Source organism: Zootoca vivipara, chromosome 1, assembly GCF_965207765.1.
Source record: "Zootoca vivipara chromosome 1, rZooViv2.hap1.1, whole genome shotgun sequence".
In the NCBI taxonomy this organism is placed as follows: Eukaryota; Metazoa; Chordata; class Lepidosauria; order Squamata; family Lacertidae; genus Zootoca; species Zootoca vivipara.
The window spans coordinates 38,079,898-38,106,865 of NC_142582.1; the positions used below are offsets into that span (position 1 = coordinate 38,079,898).

The 26,968-nt window shown below is 38.8% G+C and overlaps 1 protein-coding gene across 1 annotated transcript in view; it reads right to left on the reverse strand.

Moving 5' to 3' along the window:
* Window positions 1-26,968, reverse strand: part of THSD7B (thrombospondin type 1 domain containing 7B) — a 224,226-nt gene that overhangs the window by 117,320 nt on the left and 79,938 nt on the right. The window contains exon 10 of the mRNA XM_035130631.3: window positions 24,736-24,839. Within this exon, the coding sequence (XP_034986522.3) occupies window positions 24,736-24,839 (104 nt within the window). The remainder of the gene's footprint in view (window positions 1-24,735; window positions 24,840-26,968) is intronic.

Here is a 26,968-nt window from a genome sequence, read left to right on the forward strand (position 1 = left end):
TGTTTATATACACACAAAAATGTTATTAAATAAATAAATAAAAGCTGGAAAAGATGTATTTGGATGAAAGTCATATCATTGAAGAAAAATAACAACTTGAAAATTTGGGGATTTCCTCCCATGTCAAGACAATATTTTAACCAGTCTGCACAGACCCAGCAGAACGTTAAATCAGTATTTTAATAATGACACCTAAAATGCTAATAGTTAAATTGTGATTGCTTTGTTTCTTAAATTCTCTCTTAACTGGCAGTCCATCCAGAAGTCGACATAAAGGTTACGCTTGTCAGTGAAGAGGGATATCTAGAAGATTAAATGTTATAAATGACAGTACTCATTATCTCTGGGAATACTACACCCATATATGCATGCCTTTTCTCTTTTATATGGTCTAAAAATTATGTACTACACATCTGTGTGTTTTGAACAGAGGACAGCAACCCCACCTATTTCTTGTATGTAGAAACAAGCCACCACATCAGCTCCAGTAGTAAACGAACATTTCCCCATATATAATACTGATTGTAAGAAGGAATGCCACTTCTAAAAAATCTAGGAAGTTGTATCTCTGGGCTGTATTCAACAATGTCACTACATTAGTGAAACAACTTCCACACACACAATGGGACTTCAGTTCTCTTTCCTCACCCCATGTACCACTAGTATCCCCCCAAAAAAATCTGCTATGGGGGTTCCTGCAACCCCCCCAAAGCAGGTTTAATGGATTCACAGAGGGAGGAGAGGGAAAGGAAATTCCGCTGTGTGAGCAGAAGTCATTCTGCTCATGAAATGACTTTGTTGGATCCAGCCCTCTGTTTTTATATCTTTCATGCTTCTCTCTGAAATCCAGTATTAGTTTACATTAGAAGAATACAAAAGCTTTCTTTTAGTTCTATATAAATTTTCACAGTCCTGCAACCTGACCATAGATGTGAACTGTTATTACACTCAAAAGAAATTAAAAGAAAAGTAGTGACTGGACCGACAAACACTTGCTGTCTTAAAGTCACATTTGAAAAAAATATACCTAACCAGTAGGAAACCCATTATGAACTTCATAATGGAATGATTATACTAGATGAATGACAAAGAAAGATAAGGATGGAAACGGACTTTCATTAATCTTTCACCCCTTAGCAGCCATCCTCTCAAACCGAACATATTAATCTTAGAACATTTTGCCCCACCAGACACTGCAGAAAAGTAGGAAGCTGCTACTCTTGTGAATTCCTGGGTGTGCTTTGAATAGTACAGAATGCTGGATCACTGCAAAGGACTAGGAATTTCAGTGAGCAAGTCAGTGTTTGTGGCCCAGAGTTTTATTTGCATAGCTGCCTCTTTCTCAACATGTGTATCAGACTTGGAATATAGCATCTGTAAGCTCAGTTTAATTACAATTCTCTCTCATCAAATGTAGATTTCAGAGATTTTGCTATAAAACTTTTTATGGTGGAATCGAATGGATTTTATGTATTTGGTATTCTGAAATGCTGAGCAAATCTTTAAACAAGCTTTATTGTAACTTCTAGCTATTGAAATAGTAGGCATTTTTCACACTTTGCATTCATTGCTCCCACAAATTGAACTGAATAAAAATATCCCGTGGATATTCGTAGTGTTGAGTACATTGCATTCATTGGCCTACATTCTGCATATAATTGAGTATCTGAATAGTGCTGAAGAAAGCAACCTTCAAGTTTGAGCAAATCCATGTATACATGCTTTGCTGGATAAGAATAAGCCAACTATAAGCTTTGGGTGTCCCCTCCCCCTTCAAAAATCATTTGCAATTTTCAGAAGGCAGAAGGTCATTCCTACAGCTCCCATAGAAATGAATGATTTTGGCCTTCATTGAAAACATTTACCAATATCTGTTCAAGGTGCAAAAAGGACACTGAGGCAACTTTGCCTTCAAATTGATGACACAGCAATTTCTATGAATCTGCTGTTTTATTTGCACTGGTAAGAGGAAAGTATTGGAGAATTTCCTTTTTAAGAAAGAACTAACCAAGGCGTGACTGATTTATAGTGCTATACCTATGGAGAATACACTACTATTAAAATATGCAGTAAATCTGCATTAAACCCTTTCATTAGCAGAGTTACAGTAGCTGGCTCTTATTGATATTATAACAATCTCATAGAATGAAAGGACATTAAAACTGAGCATGAAGAGAGAGAGAGAAATGTAGAGTGTCACTGGCACAAACAGAGTATTTTTCAAAATATTCTGGAGTTCTGAAGGCATCACTATCTGAATACCAAACCAGTTACAGAGATCGGTTTGAAGAGAATGATTCCTGCAATTCAAAGGACCTTGTGCTAGAAGAATTTCATATTTCCTTCTGAAGTCACACACAAGGTTAGTAGGAGTGACAGCTTTAGAAAAAACAAGCAAAAAACAGAATGCGGTCAGATGAATAGAAACAAACTGGCTTACAGTCACTACCTTCAGCAGCTACAGCTAACAGAAAAATGTTTGACAAATGTGGGGAAGGAAAAATTCAGCACAGTGTATCTAAGAGGGCTTTACGATCTCCAGAAGACTTTTGATAATTTAGCAAAGGAACACTCACACTCACAGACAGACAGACAGATGGAGAAAAAGGGGAAAGGGGAAAATAAGTATACTCCAACAGGCAGCCTTTTTGCAGGACTGACTCTGCATTTAAAAAGGCTAGCAAGAGAAAAGAGGATTGACTGATCGATTGACTGGTAAAGTGAGATGGTAAGAAGTAAATTAAAACACGACGAGTTTGGATAGAAACCAGTAAGTGTTTCTTACTATTTGGCATCATTATTAGAACCAGGGGGGCATTCAATAAAAACAACAGGTAGCAACTTTGAAATATATGAAAGGAAGAGATTTCTTTCCATACACCTTACAATTTGGCACAAGGTGTCCTAATAGCAAGTAATAACTGAGTAAAAAAAGATACGAGAGAAAACGGATGGGCATGAAGACATTCAATGGCTATTAACTAAAGTGCACAACCCTTTTGCTGGAGTTGTCTTCAAATGCTGGTATAGTGGGGCCACTGAAAGCTTTTGCAGTATTAGCATGCCTCCAGTTTAAAAATACCATGCCACTGGTACTGCTGGTGCTTGTATTAGTAGATGGAAATGTCACCTCCAGGGTTATCTGCAGTATGGTACAATTGCAATTTGGTGCTGGAGAATATTACAACAGCTGTTTGTTCCCAATGCAAAGTTTAATGAACTGCAGGAAGAAATTAGCACCACCTTTTAACATCTGGCTCTTACAATTACTTTACAACTACAGAAACACGAGAAGTCATCAAATTTGAGGCAGTTGTAATTCCCTGCTCCCTGCCTGGTCACTTGCAGAGAGACCGTGCACTGTAGCAGTGGGAGGTTTCGAGGTCTTAAATTTCAGCAGCACCCTATGCAATGCCAAAATTCCAAAATTCCCAAAACCAATGCCCCCCCAGGCTCTGCGCCCAGTGTGACTGAACCAGTAGTGTTACCCTAAATATGTATCTGATTGTAATGGTTAGACCATTTAATTAGGACTGTGGAGACTCAGGTTCAAATCCTTACTCAGTGCCAAAGTTCCCTAGGTGACCTTGGAACAGGCCCCATCCCTCAGTCTAGCTTACCTCACAGGATTGTGAAAATAAAACTGGGATAAAACCATGTATGCCACTTTGGACATGTTGGAGGAAAGATGGGACATATATTAAAAACAAAACAAAATGTTTTGTTGGATCAGATCAGATACAGAAATAGCTTGCAAGTTAATTATGTTATTTCCTTTTATCAAAGTTTGCTTCTTCTTTTTTAGAGTATAAGCAAAATAAAAAATTCCTTCAGTAGCACCTTAAAGACCAACTAAGTTTATATTTTGGTATGAGCTTTCGTGTGCATGCACACTTCTTCAGATACACTAGAAACAGAAGACTGTTTTTTAGAGTATGGAATACTCCTAACTGGGAACTGGATTATTCTGTATTTGAAGCTATCACTGGTGAGCACTACATATTATTTCAGGGCAAGTAAAAACCAATGAGTTTTAATTTTCTTTAGGGACCAACATTTCTCTCAAGACCCCTGCCACAAATGGTTTAAAGGCAGAGTGAAGACAGCAAACACTTCCTTGCCTGATTTGCACTTCACTGGCAGGCCTGAAAGACAGTCACTCAAAATGACTTCAGCTGCATTACTGCAGTATACTTACACAGCCATAATGGATGCCTTTGAAAGTGATGGACAGTTAGCAGCAGATAATGGAGGTCTCCTGTTCCAAAAGGTTATTGATTCAAAAAGGCTTCCACTCCGTGATATTATCCACCACTGCTTTAATGCCTAAAGCTTTAAGTAAGCCCCTAAGAAAAAAGTTAAGTTTAAAAAAGGCTTTCTGTTCTAATAATAAAAAGTAATATTTTTTAAAATGGTATTGAAGGAACAAATAAGCCATTTTTGTTCGGTTGTTTCATGGTCACAACAATTCCTATAAAATTAGTATCACACGGATATCACAATTTCTATAAAATCAATACCACGAGGATACTTCATTATATTCAAAGATGTGAAAGAATCATATAGTACCTTGCATTGATATGGCTATAGCAACACTCTCCCATTTCAATACCACTGATAGGCCAGGTAACTTTCAACTATCCATCACATTGTGCATGCTAACACACAACAAGATTTCCCATGACAGCATGTCAAGTGAGTTGACTATACTGCTCTTCCCTACTCAACCATTTAATTCTACGTGACAACTTTGAGTGATACCACACTGTGTTTCATAATGTTGTTTAGTCGTTTAGTCGTGTCCGACTCTTCGTGACCCCATGGACCATAGCACGCCAGGCACTCCTGTCTTCCACTGCCTCCCGCAGTTTGGTCAAACTCATGTTGGTAGCTTCGAGAATACTGTCCAACCATCTTGTCCTCTGACGTCCCCTTCTCCTAGTGCCCTCAATCTTTCCCAACATCAGGGTCTTTTCCAAGGATTCTTCTCTTCTCATGAGGTGGCCAAAGTATTGGAGCCTCAGCTTCACGATCTGTCCTTCCAGGGAGCACTCAGGGCTGATTTCCTTAAGAATGGATAGGTTTGATCTTCTTGCAGTCCATGGGACTCTCAAGAGTCTCCTCCAGCACCATAATTCAAATAGTGTTTCATAATAGTGGCTTCAAATAGTGGATACAAGCCATGTTGGCTCACACCAGCAGCACAAAGGCTGTATTCCTTATTGTCTGGTGCAGAGTTTGTCACACCAGGTTATATGAATGTAATGGCATAATCCAAATGACTTCATTGTAAAAAAAATGTTGGACTTCAAGCTGTTTGATGTCAGGCTTAAAGAGTGTTGCCTAAGCAACCTGAGGCAACAATTCCTGTTTTGTCTGATTCCCAAAACAAATCCCCCCCAAAGACAATCCATTCTCCTTTCTTCTGCCCATGGTAAACAAGGGAGAACAAAGAAACTTTATAAAATAGGGCAATTTCTTAGTGCAGAATACAGGGCAAGTTGTGAGGAAGAGTCCTTGGTCTTGCTGCCATACACTGCACTTCTATATCATTCCAGCAACTATCGCAGGTAACAGATGAACTGTTCTACTCCACAGATGCCAACGATTCCAGAAGAGTGGGTCGTGGCTCACCAACAGGTCCCAGTAGTCTTGGGTCAGCCAGGAATAGTTATGAGAGGCAACATGGCTTGAAGTACCAAATTTCAAGGCTGAAGCTCTGGTTCCTGAATCTTTCATTATTCTTTAGTCCTGACTTTTGGCCTGTTTCTTGGTTTGATCTCCTGGCTTGTCCTTTGCTGCTGACTTGCTCCTTGGCAGTGGTGTAGTGGAGAGGGAACACAAGGAAGCACAACTCCAGGACTTTCTTCTTCTTCTTCTTCTTCTTCTTCTTCTTCTTCTTCTTCTTCTTCTTCTTCTTCTTCTTCTTCTTCTTCTTCGCAGGAGCAATGACTTCATGCTATGGCAGCCTCTCCTTGTTTTGGAAAGGGAACAAGGTGATAATAAAGGTGGTCTGTGGCAGGCAGTAATCCCATCTTGGGGTAGGTGACAGGCACAGATTCAAGTGATGCAAAGTCAATGGACTGCTAATCACAGTTCAGGATCCAGTAAGCAAAGTCAGGTCAAATGGCGGTCAGGTTCCAACAGGTCAAAGTCACATAATTAAGAGGATAGGGCCAGATAAGAAGCACCAGGCAAAACAGATGTAAAGGCAAGTGAGTAAAAACAGCTTGCACTCTGGATAGCTCCAAGAGATGCATAGGCTCAAGTTAGACAAGGAAGGCTTGAATGTTACTCTAGCAACCAGAAAGTCCTTATGGAGCCTTAAGCAGGATTCCATCTTGCCCCAACCTTAATAAGTGGAGACTTTTCTCTTAAGAGGCCTGGCTTATTTTAAGAGCCATTGACTCCAGTAACATGGCTGGCTCCAGTAACCTATGATCTGGAGTTGTCAGAGTTTGAAGAAAGTAATCCAATGCTTCAGAGCAGAGAGAAACTGGTTCCTCGGGTGATGGCGCTTCAGAGAAGGTGGGTACATCAAAGACTGGTTCTGAGGTCCAAACCTTCTCCCAGTACAGTATATATATCCTCTGCATCCTTGAAGATGGGAAGTTAGAACCCTGGGGAAATCAGACAAACCACTGCACTGCAGGAAGAATGTACACTAGATTTTACCTGACCAGCACCATTTTGGAATCAACTCTTATTCCGAATTTATGTGAAAATGAAAAGAGTGGGCCCAGCTATTAAGCAGGGTGAGGCCACTGCCTTGGGCAGCAGAAGCTCCTGATGCAGCACACCTGTCCTCTGCCAGTGACAGAGAAGCACCACAGCCACTGGCACTAATTTTGAGCAAGATCACATCCCACATCTATTTGGGGCAAGATCTCATCCCAAATCGGCACAATCCTGCCTGAAATTGGCGGCAATAGTGGCACTTCTTCTCCGCCAATCGCAGATGTGTCAGGCAGGAGTGGCAGCAACAGGTATGGTTGTGGCGGCGGCGGCAGTGCAGCAATTGCCATTCCACCTCAAGCAGCAAAATGAAAAATGTTACACAGTTGCTTGAGTTGGTTGAAGACAATTTAAAACTAGCTAAATACTGTCAGCTACAGTACATGCTTTGTGTACGAATGAATGGATACATGTGTTTAATCCTATGTTAGTCTGATCTTGGATTACCTTCTGACATACACATCTCAAACTGGTGAACAGCTAAATCTACTCCAAGGAGTAGTAATAAAGATATATTTTATCTTCCATTACAAAAAAAATCAAATACCTTTCTCAGCCATTACAGAACATTGCCCAGTGTCTGTAAAATGAAAACAAATACTGTGTTGTAAATGGAAGGTCACTCTCAAATGGAAAGGTGGGAAAAGAAAGTAAGTGAGGGAAGGAATGTGATGGTTAAAAGCTTCTGATGTAGAACCTTGAAAATATAATGTATACAGAGCTTTGAATACTATTAACAACAAAATCTAGTTGTGATGTGTGGAATTTTTCTTTTTTAAGGGAATAATACAAGGCTGCATGTGCAAATCTCCATGTTTTAACACATCACCTTAAGTATTCTTTATCATGGGAGCAATGAAATCTTTTACAGAACTGCTATCTTGAGAGGAAAATAAATATCTATCACATACAGGCTGGCAAGGGGAAGATGCTGAAAGATCCATTTCCTATATTGTGTTCTAAAACTTTGATCTCCGCCACAAATAAGGAGAGGCATTCTGTTTATTTGTCATGTAAGAATGATCAAGTCCTATAATGCCAGCAGAGGAGTCTTGAAAGTGTTATGTCCTAAGGAGAGATGAGCCTGCAATTAGATTTACTGATCCTATGGTAATGTCTGTTGCTGAGGTCATTATCAGTCAAAACACATTCTTTTCTGTAGTTGTTAGCAGCTATGCCACTTTGACTTCCCTCTTCCATTTCTGTTGCTTTAAAATGAAAAGGAAAGAAGAATGGGGAAATGAATATTAAGGAGACTTCATCTGCAGTATGTCACTTGCTCTTTACACTTAGGCTTTCTTCCTTCATATTAGCAAAAAGAAGAAGAAAGACAATGAGGGGGAAAGGAGACATCTTAATTATATCTGCAACTCAGGTAGTGTTTGTACTATGTTATTAAAACTTAGCAGATATGCGGGTTCTTACTCTGCTCGTGTTAAGTTTAATGGCATGAAGATAATGCACATCTCATTACAAAGAACAGCTCAATTCATTCTTTTAAAGTACAGTAGCTGCTGAAACAAAGATCACTGCATATATGTAGGTTCCAGAAGCAAGCACTGGAAGTACCCCAATGATCATTCAACACAATAAAATCATCTGTCCTGCAGCAAAATGCTACCATCACGAGTATGTTCACTTTACAGCATATCCAGCCTACTTTTCTTTAACAACTGCCAGGGAAGATTATTGTGCTGTTTGTAGACAGCTGGTAACAACATTTTTATATTTATTTCCCTTGGTTGGAAATACAACTAGCTCTGCATTTCCAGGGAAGATCTGCACTTGTGCTTTTCAAACAGGAGCTGTCCATGTCTCGTGGTGTGTTGCCTTTGAAACAGAAGGAAGCAAAAGCAGGTTCTGAAATGAGATATGATCTTTGTTTATCTGGTGTCCAAAGGAAAAAACAAGTATCCAAAATCTTCTGTGATCCCTTTGGTGCACCTAAAGTAGATTTTTGGATCCCCGTATATTTAGGAAAATTATGAAGATGCTACTTGCTAATCCATTGTTTATCCTGACTTCTAAGGCCATATCTGCACCACCCATTTAAAGCACAACTTCTCCTCTCAAAAGAGCCTGCTTTAAATGTATGTTGTGCATTCCTTCATTCTACCATCCTTATTTCCAGGTAAGAAAGTCCAGGACTATAGTCTTCTGTCAACATATCTGACACTTGTTTTCTGTTTCTTTAGACTAAACCCATGACAATGTCTTTTGGTTTTCCTTGTAACTTCACTTGTTGTGTCCTCATTTAAGACACAGTATTAAGATGTTTTAATATGCGACATAGCCCTTGCTACATGTGACAAACACCAGTTTGCTTAGTTGTCTACTCAGGCACTGGATGGCAAAAAATTGATCTGTACGTATAATCTAAGAAAGATGTGCAGATTGTATAGCTAATGTGAGCTGACAGGACTTTATCTCTCTCCCCCTTTAGTTAATTTGCATTAAAACGTAAAACAAAAAAATGAAACGTGGCAAAGTCACCATGATGCAACCTCCTCCTCCTCCTCATGGTGAGGCCAAATGGGCCACAAGGCACTTGACTGTCAATGATACAATGTATTGGTTCTGCTATCATGACCAGTCATTCTTATTGTAGAAGGATCATTCCTACTGTAGAACGATCAAAAGAATACACGCATCTGCAAGGCATTATAAAATATGCAAGAGCAAATATCTGGCCAGTCCTTCTTTCACTGAAAATCAAGTAAATATGTATAAAAAGTATAATTATCTGTTTCATTCTTAAATGGCTTACTTAGGAAATAAAATGTAATAAGAAAACAATTCAAAGCTTTGAGCAGCCATTAGAATTCCTCAAGCATATTCCTTGCTTAAGAGAGCACTGAAGTTTGAAATATTTAGTGTCAGAGATACAGTAAATACAGCTGTTTCCCCAGAAGCATGCACAAAAACAGACTAATATAACTCTATACAAATATGCAACATTTGACAAGTTTTATAAATTCTCACTATTTCCCCGATAAAAATATAAATATGTGTTATGGTATTCATTTTTTTTTGCTTTCATATTTACATGGGAGTAAGAATCAAAGTAAAAAGCTAACCAATGTTGTTAATTTGCAGGGGTGAGTTAGGACTCCTTATGAATGGTAGTTGTCTTCTTCTGGAACACATTCTTTACTGTGTCTTCTGTAATTGGTGGGGGCTAAGGATCCTAAAACCCACCCTTTCAGTGTTTCACAGTCACCCCCAAGTTGTTCTCATCCTCCCCATCCCAACCTCAGCATCCTATTTATTTGAACTAACAAACACTTCCCTTTTGCTGTATCATCTGGTTCTTCTCTTCTGGTATACTAAAAAGGAGAAGATAATTTTGAAGCAATGTCTGTGAATCAATGAGCCATGGACTAAATTCAGAAAACAGCACCACAATATCCCCTTAAGTGCTTACTGCAAAAGTAGAGAACCCATCACCCCCCCCCAGATGTTTTTGGATTCCAACTCCCATCAGCTCCAGCCAGGATGGCCAATGGTCTAGCAACATCTGGTGAATGACAATTCCTCATTCCCCTTTGAGTGACACACTTCAGGAACGGAGTGAGGGTAACTTTGTAGTTACTGAAGACACATTAAGCCCAGCATTACCACATCTGCAGTCAGGATATAGCTGCTATATGCCAGTCCCCGAAATCCAGGTGGCCTAATTTGCACATTAGGCATGTTTTGCTAATTATGCAAATCAAGTAGTAGGGTGGGGAAGCCTTAAGCAACCCAACCCCACTGTTTTCCTACTCCGCTTCACAGTGTTGCTTTGCAGCAAGGAAACAGCCTTTTCCCCTTCTACAAACATGGGCATGTAATGTGTAGCTGAACCCAGCTAATGGCGCAGAACAGCAGCCAGAATCAGGGCATAACTATGAAAAGTAGCCATGGGGCAACTCTAGTTCAGCAACATGGACTGGAATTACTGGAAAGATGTGCTCTTTCACTGCATATTCAAAGGCTGAGATGACTGCCTGCCATTTACATACAGAGAGCTGAATCTTAATTGGAAAGAAGGTGGCACGTATAACGTGACAAGGGAGAAAGGCAGAAGCATCTTGTGTAGCACCATTTTAGTTCCACAATACTGGCTATTTGTTTCCAATGGTAAAAGCAAAGAGAAAGAGTGTGATTCAGAAAAGTAAAGGGAGAATTCCCAAAGGGTAAGGAAGATCAAGAGAGCATTCCTGTTCCTATTCCTCTACCTCTCCTCCCTCTCTTATTCCACTTACTTTTGTCTACTTGTTTTGCTTATTCATTATTGGTGGCAGTGCTAGTGGCATAATCAGGTTGAGAATGGGTTGTGTAATTAAGAATCTTAATTAGGTTTCAGAGAGGTAAAAATGAATCCTCAAAAAGGTGGATACAGCTACAAAGTTGTTTGCCATTATAGAACTTCTCTCTGACACATGTCTATGCTTCTCAAGGAAACATGAATGATCTGTGGTTTTTACATTTTTGTGAAGTCTGTATGATCAGAGGCAAGGTACAGCTCACCAATCACACAGAGAAAAAGCAAAGCTAGGGTAAAGTGGGCGAGGATATGGTAGAGAAGATCAGAAAGATAACCAAAGAGAAATTTCACTGAGCACCTTCTTCGAAACCTAACATTTTAAATGCAGGGTGATCAATTAATGAAGGTCAAGGGCTCTTCTCTTTATTCTGGATTTTTCAGACAAGCATAACAGCAGCTAAGTGTATGCAGTAGGCCAATGGACAGGGAGGGGGTGAAAACAGGCAAGAAAACTACTGTGTCATCAAAACTCTACACTACAGAAGAATTGCCTCTTTATGGGGCTCAATAAAAGATAATGCATTCTGCAGGTAAAATGTTTTCTAAGGAACTCTCGGCAAATTTATGAACCATGCTTGCTAGATGATTATTGAGGGCAAGTTAAGATTGGGTAGATAATTAAGGTTGAAAACGTGTCTCTGGGTCATAAAAACCCACAGAAAATGCCATGAGAAAAGTTTACACAAACACTTGAGGGCACTGTGGGGCTTGGAATATACAAGGTCTTCAGGATGTGGAAGGGATTAACAAGTAAAAATCTGGCCACAAGGAACAATTACTGTACTGAACAAGTTGCATGCACACGAAAGCTCTTACCAATGCCAAACTTAGTTGGTCTCTAAGGTGCTACTGGATTGAATTTTTTTTATTTTGTTTGAAAAAGTTGAGAGAAAGATGGTGTTTTATCTCATTATTGTTTAGGATTACTTATCTTCAGATGGTTTGCCATTTTTGTTACACAGCATAAGTAGCCATTATCCCTTTATGATGCCTAAAGCCAAGAGAAACACTAGCTCATCTGAACATAAGCACAGGAGCTAAGGGGTTGTGGGTCTGCGGTGGTGGAAGCAGGTGGCCAATGTACTGAAGGGGCAAAAACTCTTCTGCAAGCAAGGAATATAGTTGATGAAACTGCAAGAGCTAATTATATTACCTTGTTGTATATTGGAATGGTTGATCCATAGTGAACTAGAGTTCCTCCTAGGTAGCCACTTGAGCTATAAATGTAACCTTAACTCATCACTTCTAATAAATGGGAATATTGCCATTAAGTTTCAGACATGCCTTGTACCGGTAGCCTTAGGCCACAATCCAATGGACAGTGAAGTCACAGAAGTTCAATGGGCATGTTCAAGCTGCTGTTGGACTGTGGCCATAGTGCTTAAAGCATTTTATACCACTCTAGAAAGGGATCATCAATTTTTTTTAAAAAAGTTTTAAATAGTTTCAGCATGCTGTAAAAACTAGATTGCTCCCATCAATCAATCCAGAGACATTCTGTAAGTAGAAACAGAAAACCTTTTTAACATGATAAATGCCAACAACATTAGACTATTGGCAAATTATACCTTAAAGCAAAGATTAGAAGAACACACAGGCTTTGCCTACTGGCAACATTTTAGAAAGCAATTATAAAACTTATGAATTAAAGATTTCTGTCCTTAATGTACTGAAACTTATCTAGTCATATCAAATATTTCATTAGTTGCAATGGATTTATTCATGGAAAACATCTTGCAAGTGTTAGGTATGATATCTATAAACAGCAACATCTCTCTGCAAGTCTTTTTTATTCAGATGAAACAAAACAACATCAATTCTTGCCTTCTCAATTTCCATGAATATTTGTTCTACAGCAAAATGAAAGGCTGGATGGGGGAACCAACTGATAAATTCAAACTGCAAAGGCAGTAATCAACCAAAAAAGCAAGTTAGATTTATTTGAGAATGTCTATGATATCCCACTAGAAATAGCAATGCACAAAATGTGGGAAAGTGTTTCCTCATTTTAGTCACATATATCAACCCCTCCCCCCACTATATCAATAGGTTTAGCTCTAGTAGAAAACTTTCTGTAGAAAGACTTGCCAAGGTGGATAGAGTTATAAAAAGGTGCAGTACAAATTCTTCTCAACTGGATTCAAATAAAACACAAGCCAAGGAGCTGTAGACTTTTTTTTATTTATTTATTTTTTTTATTGAAAGAAAAGAAAACATAGGAAAATTCCATAATATTACAAACATTACAGAATAAAATCTATCTACATTACCAGTTTTTCCATTTCTATCTCTTTTTCCTTGTTGCAATATTCCTCAAATCATATTCTTGGTTTGACTTCCAGTCGCTGTCCGCTGTGAGACTCATTTAGTTTCTCTATGTACAATCCCTTCTCCTCGAGTTCTTATAATTCCTTTTGTACACAGTATCACCGATCATACCCATTTATCTGATTCTTTAATACATACCAATCAATCCAAGACTGTCCTAAAGACTTCGTCATTATTATAAGTTTCTTGTAAATATTTTCTAAACTTATCCCATTTTTCCATAAACTTTTGTTTCGAATTCCCCCTTAGTTTATCTGTTAACTGAGCCATCTCAATATATTCTAATAGCTTAGTTCGCCAGTCTTCAACCGAAGGTATTTTGTCTCCTTTCCAGTTGGCCGCTATCAGCAGGCGCCCCGCCGCCGTGGCGTATAAGAAAATCTCTTTATATTTTATTGGTATGTCTTTCCCCAAGATTCCTAGAAGGAATGCTTCCGGTTTTTTTACAAAGTTAATTTTCAATATTTTTTTCAGTTCCTCATAAATTTTGTTCCAAAATTCCTTTATCCTACCACAACCCCACCACATATGCATCAGATCTCCTCTTGCAACCCCACACTTCCAGCAGATCTCGGACACGTTTGAATACATTTTAGACAGCTTATAAGGTGTGAGGTACCAGCGGTACATCATTTTGTACATATTTTCCCTTATTGCATATGACGCCGTGAACTTCATGTTATATCTCCACATGGTCTCCCAGTCTTCCATCATTATCGTATGACCCAGGTCCTGGGCCCACCTAATCATAACATGCTTTACTACTTCTTCTTGAACTTCCCATTCGAGAAGTAGATGATACATTTTGGAGATGATTTTAGTATTATTTTTTAACAGATCCCTTTCCATTCTAGATTGTTCCATATTAAATCCTTTTTTTTTATCCTCCTTAAAGGTTTCTCTTAGTTGATGGTAGTCTAACCAGCTCACTAACTCATCTTTTATTTCTTCGTATCCCTTCATTTCCACTTGTTCATCTGTCCATCTCAACAATGTTTGATAGGTTACCCATTTTTCCTTGGTGTTTTTCCACCTAACGGCTTTGGCCTCAATCGGAGATATCCACATCGGGGTTTTGGATTCTAATAAATTTTTGTATTTCTCCCACACCTTATATAAAGAACCTCGTATTATGTGGTTGGAAAAAGCCCTATGCGCTTTAATTTTATCATAGTGAAGATAGGCGTGCCATCCAAATCTCAAATTGAATCCTTCCAGATCTAATAAGTTTGGCTTCTGTAGCACGAACCAGTCTTTTAGCCACATTAAGCACGCAGCTTCATAATATAATTTCAGATCAGGGAGGCCAAAACCTCCCCTTCCTCTGATATCAATAAGCAGCCTATGTTTTATTCTTGGCCGTGCGCCTTGCCAGATGAATTTAGAGATTTCACTTTGCCAATCTTTTAAACACCCTGTTTTTCGAATTATTCAAGGAGCTGTAGACTTAGATATCCTATCAGCACATTTGATTTACTTGTATTCTCCATAGCAAGGCAGGTAATTCCCATATAAAACTTTATTCTCAAGCTGCTACGACCTTGACTTTTACTGCAAGTTCAACTGAAGGGATATTGTTTCAGAGAAGAAGGGAGTTCTCACAGATAAGATAATGAAGTGTCAAATATACCTTATGAAATACAACTATTGTTTCAAAACAAGAGGTTCTGATTTAGTGTTTGTTAACAGACAATTCAAAAATTATGACTTGGTCCGTATATGGAACACACCCGATGACAAACGCTGAATTACTCATTTGTTTATCTCATAAAGTATAGGCTTGTATCACAGAGACACCTTCTGCTTTCTATAAGAGGGAGAAAATTGGGGTGGGGTGGGTAGAGTGAAGCTAGAATGTAAATTAAATGCTGAATGTGTAGAAATCCTTTCTATTTAAAGTGTGTGTGTGTGTGTGTGTGTGTGTGTGTGTGTGTGTGTGTGTGTGGTTGGAACTCCTTGTTTCTACCACTGAAAATATGAGCAAACATAATTGCATCAAAGTTTCTGAGTTACTTAAAATGTCTCAAATGGTTACATATTATAGTATGTGGAGTTGTTTTTCTCATTAAAAACCAGAACCCCCCTGTTAAGGCTGTAATTTTCAGCCACTTTCAGCAGGTAATGTGCTTCAGATTAATTTTATTTACCTTTTAAAATGTTGAAAACACATCCAGTAGGATTTTCTTTCTATGTTTCCACTCACCTTTAATGTTTATCTTTTATATTTAAAAAAGAAAAGAAAAAATATACACTACTCTAAGGTGAAAGATAACATTTTAAGCTAGGTTTGGCAACGGCACAACATGCTGTTAGGCTTTGCTCATCAATGCACATAATCTACTGGTAACTCTCTTCACTCTTTTTATACCAGATGAAGCTATGTACTATTTGAATAAGCTATCAGCCGTTGCAAGTGAGAGATGAAATAGACAACAAAAGCATTTTTAAAGCTGTTTTTATGTGGCTACGGTAATTAATCATTCTGAAAATAAATATAAAACCCACCGTTCCATAAAGCCAATGTCATTTTTCTAATCACCTACCACATGAGTTAATTACGATGCACCAAATGTGCTCAGAATAAATCAAATTTTATTTTTTTATGAAGCGGAATACTCACTCAAAGTATACATTCATAATATAATCATGGATTTCTCTTGGGGGGGGGGATATAGCTTTGTTCAGGCATTCACCTGAGCAGGTGAAGGGTTAAACTGGAGATGGGAAAGAGGTTTGCATGAAAGCCCTACCTCCCAACATCCCCAGGTATGCATGATCCGCAGATCATGCAGATCTCTGCATGATTAGGTCTGAAGTCAGTTGTTAAGTGCATTCACTTATAAATTGTCCCAGCAATCAAAAACCCTGATAAGCCAGGGGCTTGCAAGCACTTTTAATTGAACACACTTCAAAAGCTTCCTTGGAACTTCATAGTACTTGCAGAAAGTTCTGAAGAACAGACCAGGAACGTTGGAGAAGAGTTTCATGTGCGTGCCATGCCCCAGTTGAACCCTTTGAACGTTCAGGAAAATACCTGAACACAGCTTATCCCTTTTCTGTATGGAGGAAAGGTCCATGCACAGGGGCTGGGCAGAGAGTAGAGTGAAGTGCAAGGGCAAAGAAGAAGAAATGGCCTTTACCACCTCAGAATGCAAATTGCATGCATAGAAGTGTGCCTGTGTTGGAGAGAACCCTCATGCCAATCACTTCTGCATATGGTAAGGTGGCAGATCAGAAAAACATGGCAAGAAAGAATAGAAACAAAAAATAAATAAATAAATCCTTCCAGTAGCACCTTAGAGACCAACTAAGTTTGTCATTGGTATGAGCCTTTGTGTGCATGCATACTTCTTCAGATACAAATTCAGATACTTCGTGCATGTACACGAAAGCTCATACAAATGACAAACTCAAGCTCATACAAATGACAGAATCTCAATAAACTTTATTGAGATTCAAATCAAAACATATCCAATCAAATCAAATCACATCAAATTACAACAATCAAACCCTAACAGATTTCCATAACAGATATAGTACCTTAATACAAATACTCAATCTAATTCAACTAAAACAATTCATATACAAATTATATCTCATAAATCTTTAAAACAAATAAATTATCCTCCCCATTTGTATACTTCCACTTGTCTACATCTTGATCTCCTTAAATTTTGTTAGAAGCTGCTTCCCTCACCATTCTATGTTTTACTCATTTCCCCTTTTATTTTATAATCCTTACGCCCAGTACCGATCTTTAGAAATGGATCCAGGATTTTATTGCGGGGCATTGTTGTTTCATATAATTTCCAAATTTCTCCTAATTCTGTTCAAGTTTTTGTTTGCTAACACCTCTTATTACATTAGTGAATTTTTCCAGGTCTACATATCCAAATAGTTTCTCCTGCCATTCATTGATTTTTGGTATATCCTGTTTTTTCCAATATGCGGCAATTAATATTTGTGCCACTGCAGTAGCATATAGGAATATTTTTTTGCTCTTTTCTTTTTATTCCTTCATCTATCATTCCCAATAGAAAATTTTCAGGACCCTTTTTTACATTAGATTTTATTATTATTTTTAATTTCTTCAAAAATTTGATTCCAGAAAGGTTTGATCTTTTCACAATGCCACCACATATGTATAAAAGTTCCTATTTCTTTTTGGCACCTCCAACATAAGTTATTATTCGTCTTATACATTCTGTGGATCTTAACTGGCGTCATGTACCATCTGTGAAACATTTTGACCATATTTTCTTTAATTCCTTCTGAGGCTGTAAATTTCCAATATATTTCCCATAATTGTTCCCATTGTTCGACTTGTATTGTTTTTCCCAGATCAGTAGCCCATTTGATCATTGTTTCTTTGGTTAACTCGTCTTTCACCTCCCATTCTAGTGAGACACTATACATTTTAGATATAAATTTGTTATTTTGAAGCAGGTTTTCTTCTAATAGTGAGGGCCTCTCCATAAACCCTTTTTGCATTTTATCTTTATTAAATTTACTATTTACACAATTTTTACAACTTTTCTACTTCAATCGCTTGATTTCTCTCCCTAATCTGCTCTCTTAAGGGCAGATTTACCCAACCCTATTTACATCCCAAGCTTGCCTTGCTGCATCTAAGCATCCATGACAGCCTGGCAAATCCCCAGTGCCATTCTTTCTCCTTATATGGCAATAATACTTTTCCCACCACCCCTGCCTTTCCCTCTTTCCCTCTCCCTCCTTCACAGAAAAATAATAATCCAATTAGCTACCAGACAAGCCCATGCTTTTTCTGGTGTGGCCTACTCCTGTATGTTTGGAATTTGTGTTCCCTTACCCTCTGGGATTTCTCTCCCTTACCCTCAATATTTCCAATCTACAAAATACAATATTCCCCATGGCATGCCAAGTCTTTATACTTAAAGCCATACTTCTGCTGTTGACACATAAAAAAATTCCTTCAGTAGCACCTTAAAGACCAACTAAGTTTTTATTTTGGGATGAGCTTTCGTGTGCATGCACACTTCTTCAGATACACTGTTGACACATGTCATTCATAAAAAGGGTGCATATACCAATATCAAGTTTTATGGGTTACATCTTGATCCTGCCTCTTGGTTTGGACTTTGGTTCTTACTATTGGCTTTAATCCATGGGTTGTGATTCTTCACTTCTCGTTCTCCTCAGAATGCTACCCACAGGCCACAGCCAAATACCAAATATCATAACAAATTCAAATAAGGAGGAGCCAAATTCTGTTTTGACAAAACAATCCTTGTGAAAAGTCTCAACCATGCCACTGGAACGACGCAACCCTTAAACAGAGGAATAGCAGTTTCACTATGAAATAGTGTAAAGTGAATAACAACCAGAAGAACCTCACTTCAGTGTTCAAGAGAGATTGATGTTCATTTCCTCTCTCATTATGTCTTTCATCCTCTTGAGCAAGTCCCTGAACAGTTTAAATCTCTAAAGACATCTTTCATCTACTATATACTCTTGCTTAGTGCTCTGTCATTTAAAAAAAAAATACAGAAAGAAAAAGAAGGGGGGAACACATTGCCTAAGATGGTTGCTTGAATCAAAGGCACTGCACTGTAGATAAAAGAAATCTAAGGAGGACCAAACTTAATAAAGGAATGATATTTAAAAGGATCCCTGTACTCTCTCATCACCCCTTGACCATTTTCCACATTAAAGTAGGAGCACCTTAAACAAAAGTGGCCTTTATTTTTCCTAAACTATTAAATAAAGCTTCCACACAACCAGCTGTGTGATGATGAGCGAGAAATGCTAATATCGCTTCTGAACTGTGTACATTTAGACCTGACTTTAACAGGCGCATTTCTCATTGATCTGGTGGTGGGTCTCTCATCCCTTCCCATTAATGGAGAAAGCCATACTGTGAAAAGCTTTGATGTCCCTTCAAGTCTTTTGCTCTCGTTATTTTTGATTTTGTTAATGTTTCTTGCATAAGGCATTTATATTGTAATTCAAGTCTTCTGTATTATGCTAGGAGAAAATACCCAGTTTGGATAGAAGTATGGTGCTCTAAACTCCGGCCTCCCTGTGCCTTACTTTTCATGTGTAGGTACTATATATAAAAAGCAGGGCTGTCTTAAGCATATCTGGCGCCCTGGCGCGAAGATCCCTCCAGCGCCCCCCCTCGCCCCGTTTTGCGGTGCAGCGGCGCCCTGGCGCCCTACGCCACCCAGCCTTGCCATAGGGCCGGCCCTGATAAAAAGCCATCAGAGGGGGAACATTGCCTATTTTTGCACTGAAGTCACATGTATAATTTTGCCTGACACAATGTTTATCATCTTCATTTTACTGAAACTCGGTACATTACTAAATTGCCTTTGGTTAAAATGTAACACTGCACATATCACTGTCAGGTCAGATTGCTATAAAGACTCTTCTTGGTTTTCAGAGTGTTGATAGAACGATTTGGGGCTAGATTGCACTTAATGTTAAAGTGAAGTTTAGCATTGCAAGAATGAACCACAGTGAGCCTCAGGCCTCTGCACTTGCCACCCCCTGTTCCAGTGTGGTTGTGAGGAGGAGTTCAAACGCTTCTGCTTCTAGATAAGAGGGCAGCTTGCTATGTTGGAGTCACCTTTAATATTCCACATTAAAGTCCAACGATACATGTTTAGAATGGGCTGATAGCATTGTCAAGAAAATAAACAAGATGGCTTTAGAAAAGCTCTGCTTTGTCCTTGAATTAGGGGCATGACATGAAACAGGGCTCCACCTTCTTAGGAATGTTTTTAAAACAGAGGGACTCTTTAGTCTGCAGGATATAAAGGACACCTTTGAAGAAAGCATTTAATTTGACTCAACATGCGCAAGCTGTTATTTTGATGGCTACAAAAAAGGGCAGTATTTTTACATTTGAGTGCAGATTAATAACATAAAAACTATACTTAAATGGTGTACATGTAATAGGAACTGAAAGCAAAAAAGATACTAGATAGATATATTCCTTTCCCCACCCTTCTGACCATATAACCATCCAATTATTTAAATTGCTGTTCTTAAGAACATGAATGAATTTATTATGATACAAAACCCTAGATGGTGGATGTGACATAAGACTATAACAAGCAGTGAATTAGCAAGGTGAAATAAAATAGAGCTGTAATTCAAGCACTTGTCTAATGGATAGTATGCCAATGGCAATCCTTTACAGACTTCCCCAAGGTTAATGCATACCCAGGACGTCCGCAAAAAATAGTAATAATCAGGCCATCAATGATAGTTTTGTATGAAGTTGTTTAAAGTTAACTGATTAATTTATTGTATACTGGCATGGTCAATTATTTACCCCCCTAGGAGGTTCTCAGATGTAGGAGGAGGTAGGAAGGGTTTCTTTCAGAAACTGTGAAATCTGGAGAATCTGTCCTGAATTGCTCTGAGAACTCATTTGTTTCCGGTGGATCACTTCCAGAGCTCTACCATCAAAATATTTGGCTGCAAATGATGTTGGGGTGACTACAGGTAAGGGGGGGGGGAAGCCTATGCAGTGGCAACCAGAGAGCTGCTACTAAAATTGCAACTGACACATAAGGAGCTCCAGTTCTATAATATTCAATAAGGAGAGGATTTAAGCTATATATACATGGTCAAACTCTGTGTGCAGCCAGGAGGTTTGAGGTTGCACTAGGCCATTTTCTTCTCTCCCTAAGTGCATGTATTGGAGGCAATGGGTTGCATCCAATGTTGCAAGTGCATAGTTCCACTTGTGTGGTGGGGCTTCCTCTCCTCTCTGTGTGCACCCCCAAAATCTACTCTAGTGGGTCTACCAACTCTATGAAGCACATCTTGAGAATGCACGGGGGTGGAGGCTTCAGAGAATAGGAGAGGAGGGGGCAGTTCCATTGCACAAGCAAAAGGGCAACTCAGTGTTTGCATAGGAACAGCCGAAATGCAAAAAAAGTGGCTATGTTCCATTCATACGGCTACAAAATCAAAGTGCAAATGCCACAAAATAGAGCACCAGGCTCTGTAAGAGTAGGCAGCTACATAAACAAGTAATGTAAGAAAAGGACTCCAGGCAGGCTGGTACACTGAGGGGAATGGGAAAGGACAGCTCAGCCCCCATTGCCACTGCACGGAGTTTGCACATCAGTACAATAGTCTAGTGTGTCCAACAAGGGACAAGAGCTCTTTCTTTTGGAGCGGTGGCTTTAGAAGCACCACAACTATATTCTGAAGCAGAAAATTATCTATACACACACACATCAGGAATTTCTCTCACACACAAAAGTTAGGGTGCCCCTTTACATGCAAGAGTCATTGTTTAGAACCCTTAAATAACAGGACAGTGATTCATTTTCTGCCACAAGGTTGCTATAGCGAAACCTTAAATGATTGCTCTGCCACTTATCCCCGATCATAAATGTAAGCTTAGATGTACAGTACATGCTCAATTTTGAAATATTATTTTCAGGAAATGACTCATAATTAGCAAATACAGTAAGTTCATGCAACTACCAAGCAAGGATATGTCAAGGATATTTTAACCTCAAAAGAATTATAATATTGGTAGATAGTGATAATTTCTGCTTACATTAAGTACCTAGTTTATTATCTTGTGGCCACGTACTGGGATGACTGAAAAATATATATCTATATCTATATTTACAGTATATACACCACACTTCTCACTTCTCTTCCTCCACCTTGCTTACCCAGCAGCCCCTCTGCGACCATTTCCCCCACACCTGGCCAAACCCTCCTCTCTTTGCACCTAACCATGTTCCCCTTCCTTTATACCTCACTGACCCCCTTGGACCTATCTCCTCACAGCTTGCTCAGACCTCCACCCTCACCTCACAGCTTGCCCCACCACAACATTTAATTTATTTTGCTTAACTGGTGAGACGTAACATTTATTAGATTTGAGCACTACCCTTCACCCGACAATCCCAGCACAGTTCACAACATAAAAATACAAGATAAGAAACATGAAATACATAATTAAAAAAACTCAAAACAAACAAATAGATATTCTGCAAACAGAGTTCTTAGGTCTCTTGGTTCCAGAGACAATGTAAAATGTTACCTCACCACTGGCCAAGATGAGGAAACTGTACTATTGAGCTATCCATGTTAAATGGACAATGATATCTATAATCCCACATCCTAGTACCTTGTTTCTCACATTTATTGTTCTTATCTCTCCACTGCCCACCTATGAGAATTGTTTTAATTCAGTTTGTCTCCCTAATGTGCTACAGAACCCAAAAGCAATTTGGAAGTTATTTGTAGTCCATATCATCCTACTCTTTGCATGTTTTCAACTGACTTAAAATGGAGGAGATAATTAGGAACTGTTTGTTTGGGGGCGGGGAATGGTTTCTATAGAACTTTTCCTAATAAATATCCATGACTATTATTCCACAAACGTAAACTCAGATTTGCAGATGGAGATGTTGAACATCAACTTGGAAAGTGTAAGAGTTTTTGTTTTGGAATCTTTTTATCTTTCAAAAAACCCAACAACAAAAAACAACCTAAGTCTTACAAAAGGATTTAAGGTTTTGACAATGAATCCAGACAGCTCACATATCTACTGGGAAAAGAAACCAAGAACAACAAATCATATAGCAAATAGAAAGAGAAATAAATCTGGAATGGTATTCCAATAGAAGCAACTGCCTTCATACCTCTGAAATGAAAGTTCGTGCAGCCAAACCTCCCAGGTAACTTTATTCTCTATTTTTCTAAAACATTTACTTACTTCAATTCCCTGCACAGACTTTTCTTTTTATTGCTCCCAAATTATGCACATGTTACAGCTCAGCACTAAAAACTGAAATTCTAAACTTTCAAACATATGGTACTGTACATGTGATCATCTTCTACTGAGATAACCTTCCATTAAAGTGTTTTGTTTGTTTTTCTAGCAGGAATGACTAACAACCAGATACCTCAGCTACTGTACTAAAACTGTAGTCAAGGGGTGTGCTTAACCTCTCAATAGTACCAGTCTGTTTCACGTTCCCGTATTAGTGCTCTCAAAGTTGTGATTTTATAATTTAATTATCATGCTCCAGGCACTGATACTCATAGAGCCAACAAGTCATACTAAAATATGGCATAATGTGCTTTTAGGAAGACAAGTTCTCCTACAGTTTTTGTCATTCCTCAGAAAGCATGGACTGAATTATTGACAACCATTTCCATTTCCATTGTATCCATTCTTGAGTCAGCAATGGAATATTTTATGAAGCACCTTAACTGACACTTTTGTTGCATGCACTTCTCTTGCATCATGTATAGACACATCAGCATCTATATTACTCTTCCTACCCCCGTCAATTATTTGCGTCTGGATTGTGCATTAAAACTTCTGCATAAATTACTAAATTACTTTACAAACCAGAAGTTCAATAGAATCACCACTCAAAACAAAACAGCAGTCACTAGGTGATTAACATACAAGTTAAAAAGAAACCAACTGATTTATCAGTGGCCAACAAAGGCCTCATAAAATAAATCTTCAATAAAGAGAAGGTAGAAGGATCTTAAATCTCTGATCTTTGCACTAATCACCACCACTAAGATTACAAATAAACCCTTTTTTTAAAAAAAATACATTTTATTATTAAGTCTTGAAACAGAAAACAACACTAGTAAATCACAATACAGTAACACTAACAATACAAAAGAAAAACCAAAACAGTCACCGGAATGGCTTCATAAAAACCCAATGAAAGTACAAGGCAGAGTGGGAGGCAATAAATGAGAAGTATAGGTACTCTTAAAGTATAAGCAGTGGGCTTTATCTCCCATCTTAGTGCTGTGCTGATTAGAACTAAAACTGGATCTTTTCTCTCCAACTTTAGTGCTTAGCACCACAGTGGTGAGGTTGGAAATAACCCCATTATTTTCTGAGTAAAAGGCAGCATTCCATGGAAGGGGAAAATATTGCATTTTTACTATGCATATAACTTTCCAGCCCCTCCCCCCCCCGGGGCTGGTGATGCTGATTGTGTATACGTGTTTGTGTGTGCGCACGTTCGCGCGTGCGCATGTGCACATGCAACATTGTGTGTGAGAAAGACTGTGTGTGTGCTAAATGTGCATGAATGTGTATGGGTGGTGTGTGAGGGTATGTGCATGTTTGTGTGTTGTCTGCATGTGCATATGTTTGCTGTTTCTATAGCTTGTATCCGTACACACACATATACAATAGGCTATGCCTACTTCTGGCCTTTGGAGGAATGGCTGAATTCCAAAAAAGGTAGCTTCCCACTCCAATGTAAGCCCAAGTGTTAGATGGCGTAAGGTGCAGCCGACTAACAAAAAAATATTCTGGAAACCAGCATTTCAAAATGGCAGTTTAACTTGTGCATTCTTACCTCTTGACTGCAAACCGTGACCACATGCTTCATTGACTCCTAGCACACCTTGTCTTACAGAATCTGGCACCAACATACACCAGCTCCACTTGTGGATCTTCCAGCTGGAATTGCAACAAAAGAAGAACTATGGTTATATACTCTGATTTACTTATTTGTTTCAGAAAAGAACAAGCCATTAATTACACCTTCTGATTCAGTCTCATTCTCCAGACACTTTAAACACCAAGTCTCTCCTTCCTTGAACATTGACTGTGATGACTTGGGATGTAATGCAAAACATTTGGAACGTACCAAGGCTCATCTAATCAAAGCCTACAATTGCAATAAATGACACCTTATTTCTCCTGATACAGTAATCTATCCATCACTCTGGACCTGCAGCCATGCTTACAACTGGCATGCAGACCCTGGAAGGTGGTTCATGACAGAACCATAGCTGCCAAGTTTTCCCTTTTCTCGCGAGGAAGCCTATTCAGCATAAGGGAAAATCCCTTTAAAAAAAGGAATAACTTGGCAGATATGGACAGAACGTGGCCCTGGAAAAGACTTTTCACTCCTGCTATAGAAGGAGTGAAGCCATTCTGTTTTTTCATTCACTTACGTGGATAACTGATAACTTATATTTCTACTGGTTGAATGGGCAAGTTTTGGACATCATGATAAAGTATGGCTTTATCTGCAGCATGCCTTCCTGCTCATGAAATCCACCTCCTCTCTTCTCATCTGCTGCAGCCATGACCAGATCTGAAGCTTTTGATTAGCAACAGCTCATTCTTTCCTCCAGATCTGATAAAATGTGGTTAATCTTAGCAATGATGGGGTTTTTTAAAGCTAACTTCAAAATGTGAGTCTGCTTCAGCAAACCACAGTTTAGCTGACTAAATATATTCTCTTTGTGGCTGCCCTGGAGTAGGAGAGGGGAGGCATGAATCAGCCTTAGGCTCACTGCAACTTGTTCTCCTCATGATAAACCATGAACCAGCTCAGGGTCATTTATCCACTTGAGGTTCAATCCAACAAAAATATCATTATTTGCAAAAATATACAGATGAATGCACACAGATGAGTGCAAAATTGTGCTTTGGGTTTTTAAGCTCTTGGCACATGTCTAAATTTACACCAGGCTTAACTTTAAAAACCATACTTTTAAGAGTTATGTGAATCACTTATTAAAATAAACATTTATTTGAAGTGTTCAAACAGGCAACACACATTTTTTCAATGATAATATAGCTATGTTGTCTCAGTGGGTTAAGCAATGTGTTGGTGTTTCAAAATGTGTGTGTGTGTTTGTTTGTTTTTTTAAAAACTAATTACACAGTTTGAATTATACTTTAATTATTATTGTTGGGTGTAGCAAGTGGTAACATTGGATAAATTAATGACTATGGCTTTAACCCAGAAATTCTGTGAGTGGAGTTTCACCCATGGGACACTCCCACCAGCAGAAAGCAGAGGGGAGGGGAAGAGATAACTTTTGCCAAATCAGACTCCTACTGCAGTACCAGTGCCCATCAAAAGCCTGCTATGAAAGGTTAGGGAATCCCCCCCAGGACAGCATAAGCATAAGAATGTACCCTGTGATACACTATAGCACAAAGACCATGGGGCCAAACAGAGTCTCCCAATGTAACTCTCTAGACTTGACCCTGTAGGTAAGAGCAGAACCACTGTAGAACAGTAACCCCAATACCCAACCCATATTCAATGTTATCAAAAACCACTGAGAAATCAAGAAGCAGAATCATACTCCTTCCATCCCTGTCCCAATTTAGGTCAGCCATCAGGACAACCATGGCTGATTCAGTCCTGAACCCAGATGGAAATGGATCAACAGTAGATGATTCATATCTTTAAGGAACACCTGCAACTCTCTCCTGTACTACTCTCTCCACCACTTTACCAAATTAATGTGTATTTGCAGAAATCTGGTTAAACTGAACTACTGCCTTGTATCTGAAGATAACAAGTATACTGAACAAGAATTTCTGCCTTTGCAATGGAACTTGCCCCCATCTCATTCTGTTGCCCCTGTACGCCCCCTAAAGCTGTTTTTGGTTTAACCCCAAACCTTTGGAGCAGATTTGGGAAGGAGCACATGGGGGAGTTCCTTGCGCAAGTAGAAATTCCATGGGCTTACAAAAAAGAGTTAGCTGGATACCATCCTATATTTCCAAAAAAAATAATAACCTATTTTCAATGTCCCAATGAAAATCAACAAATATGTATT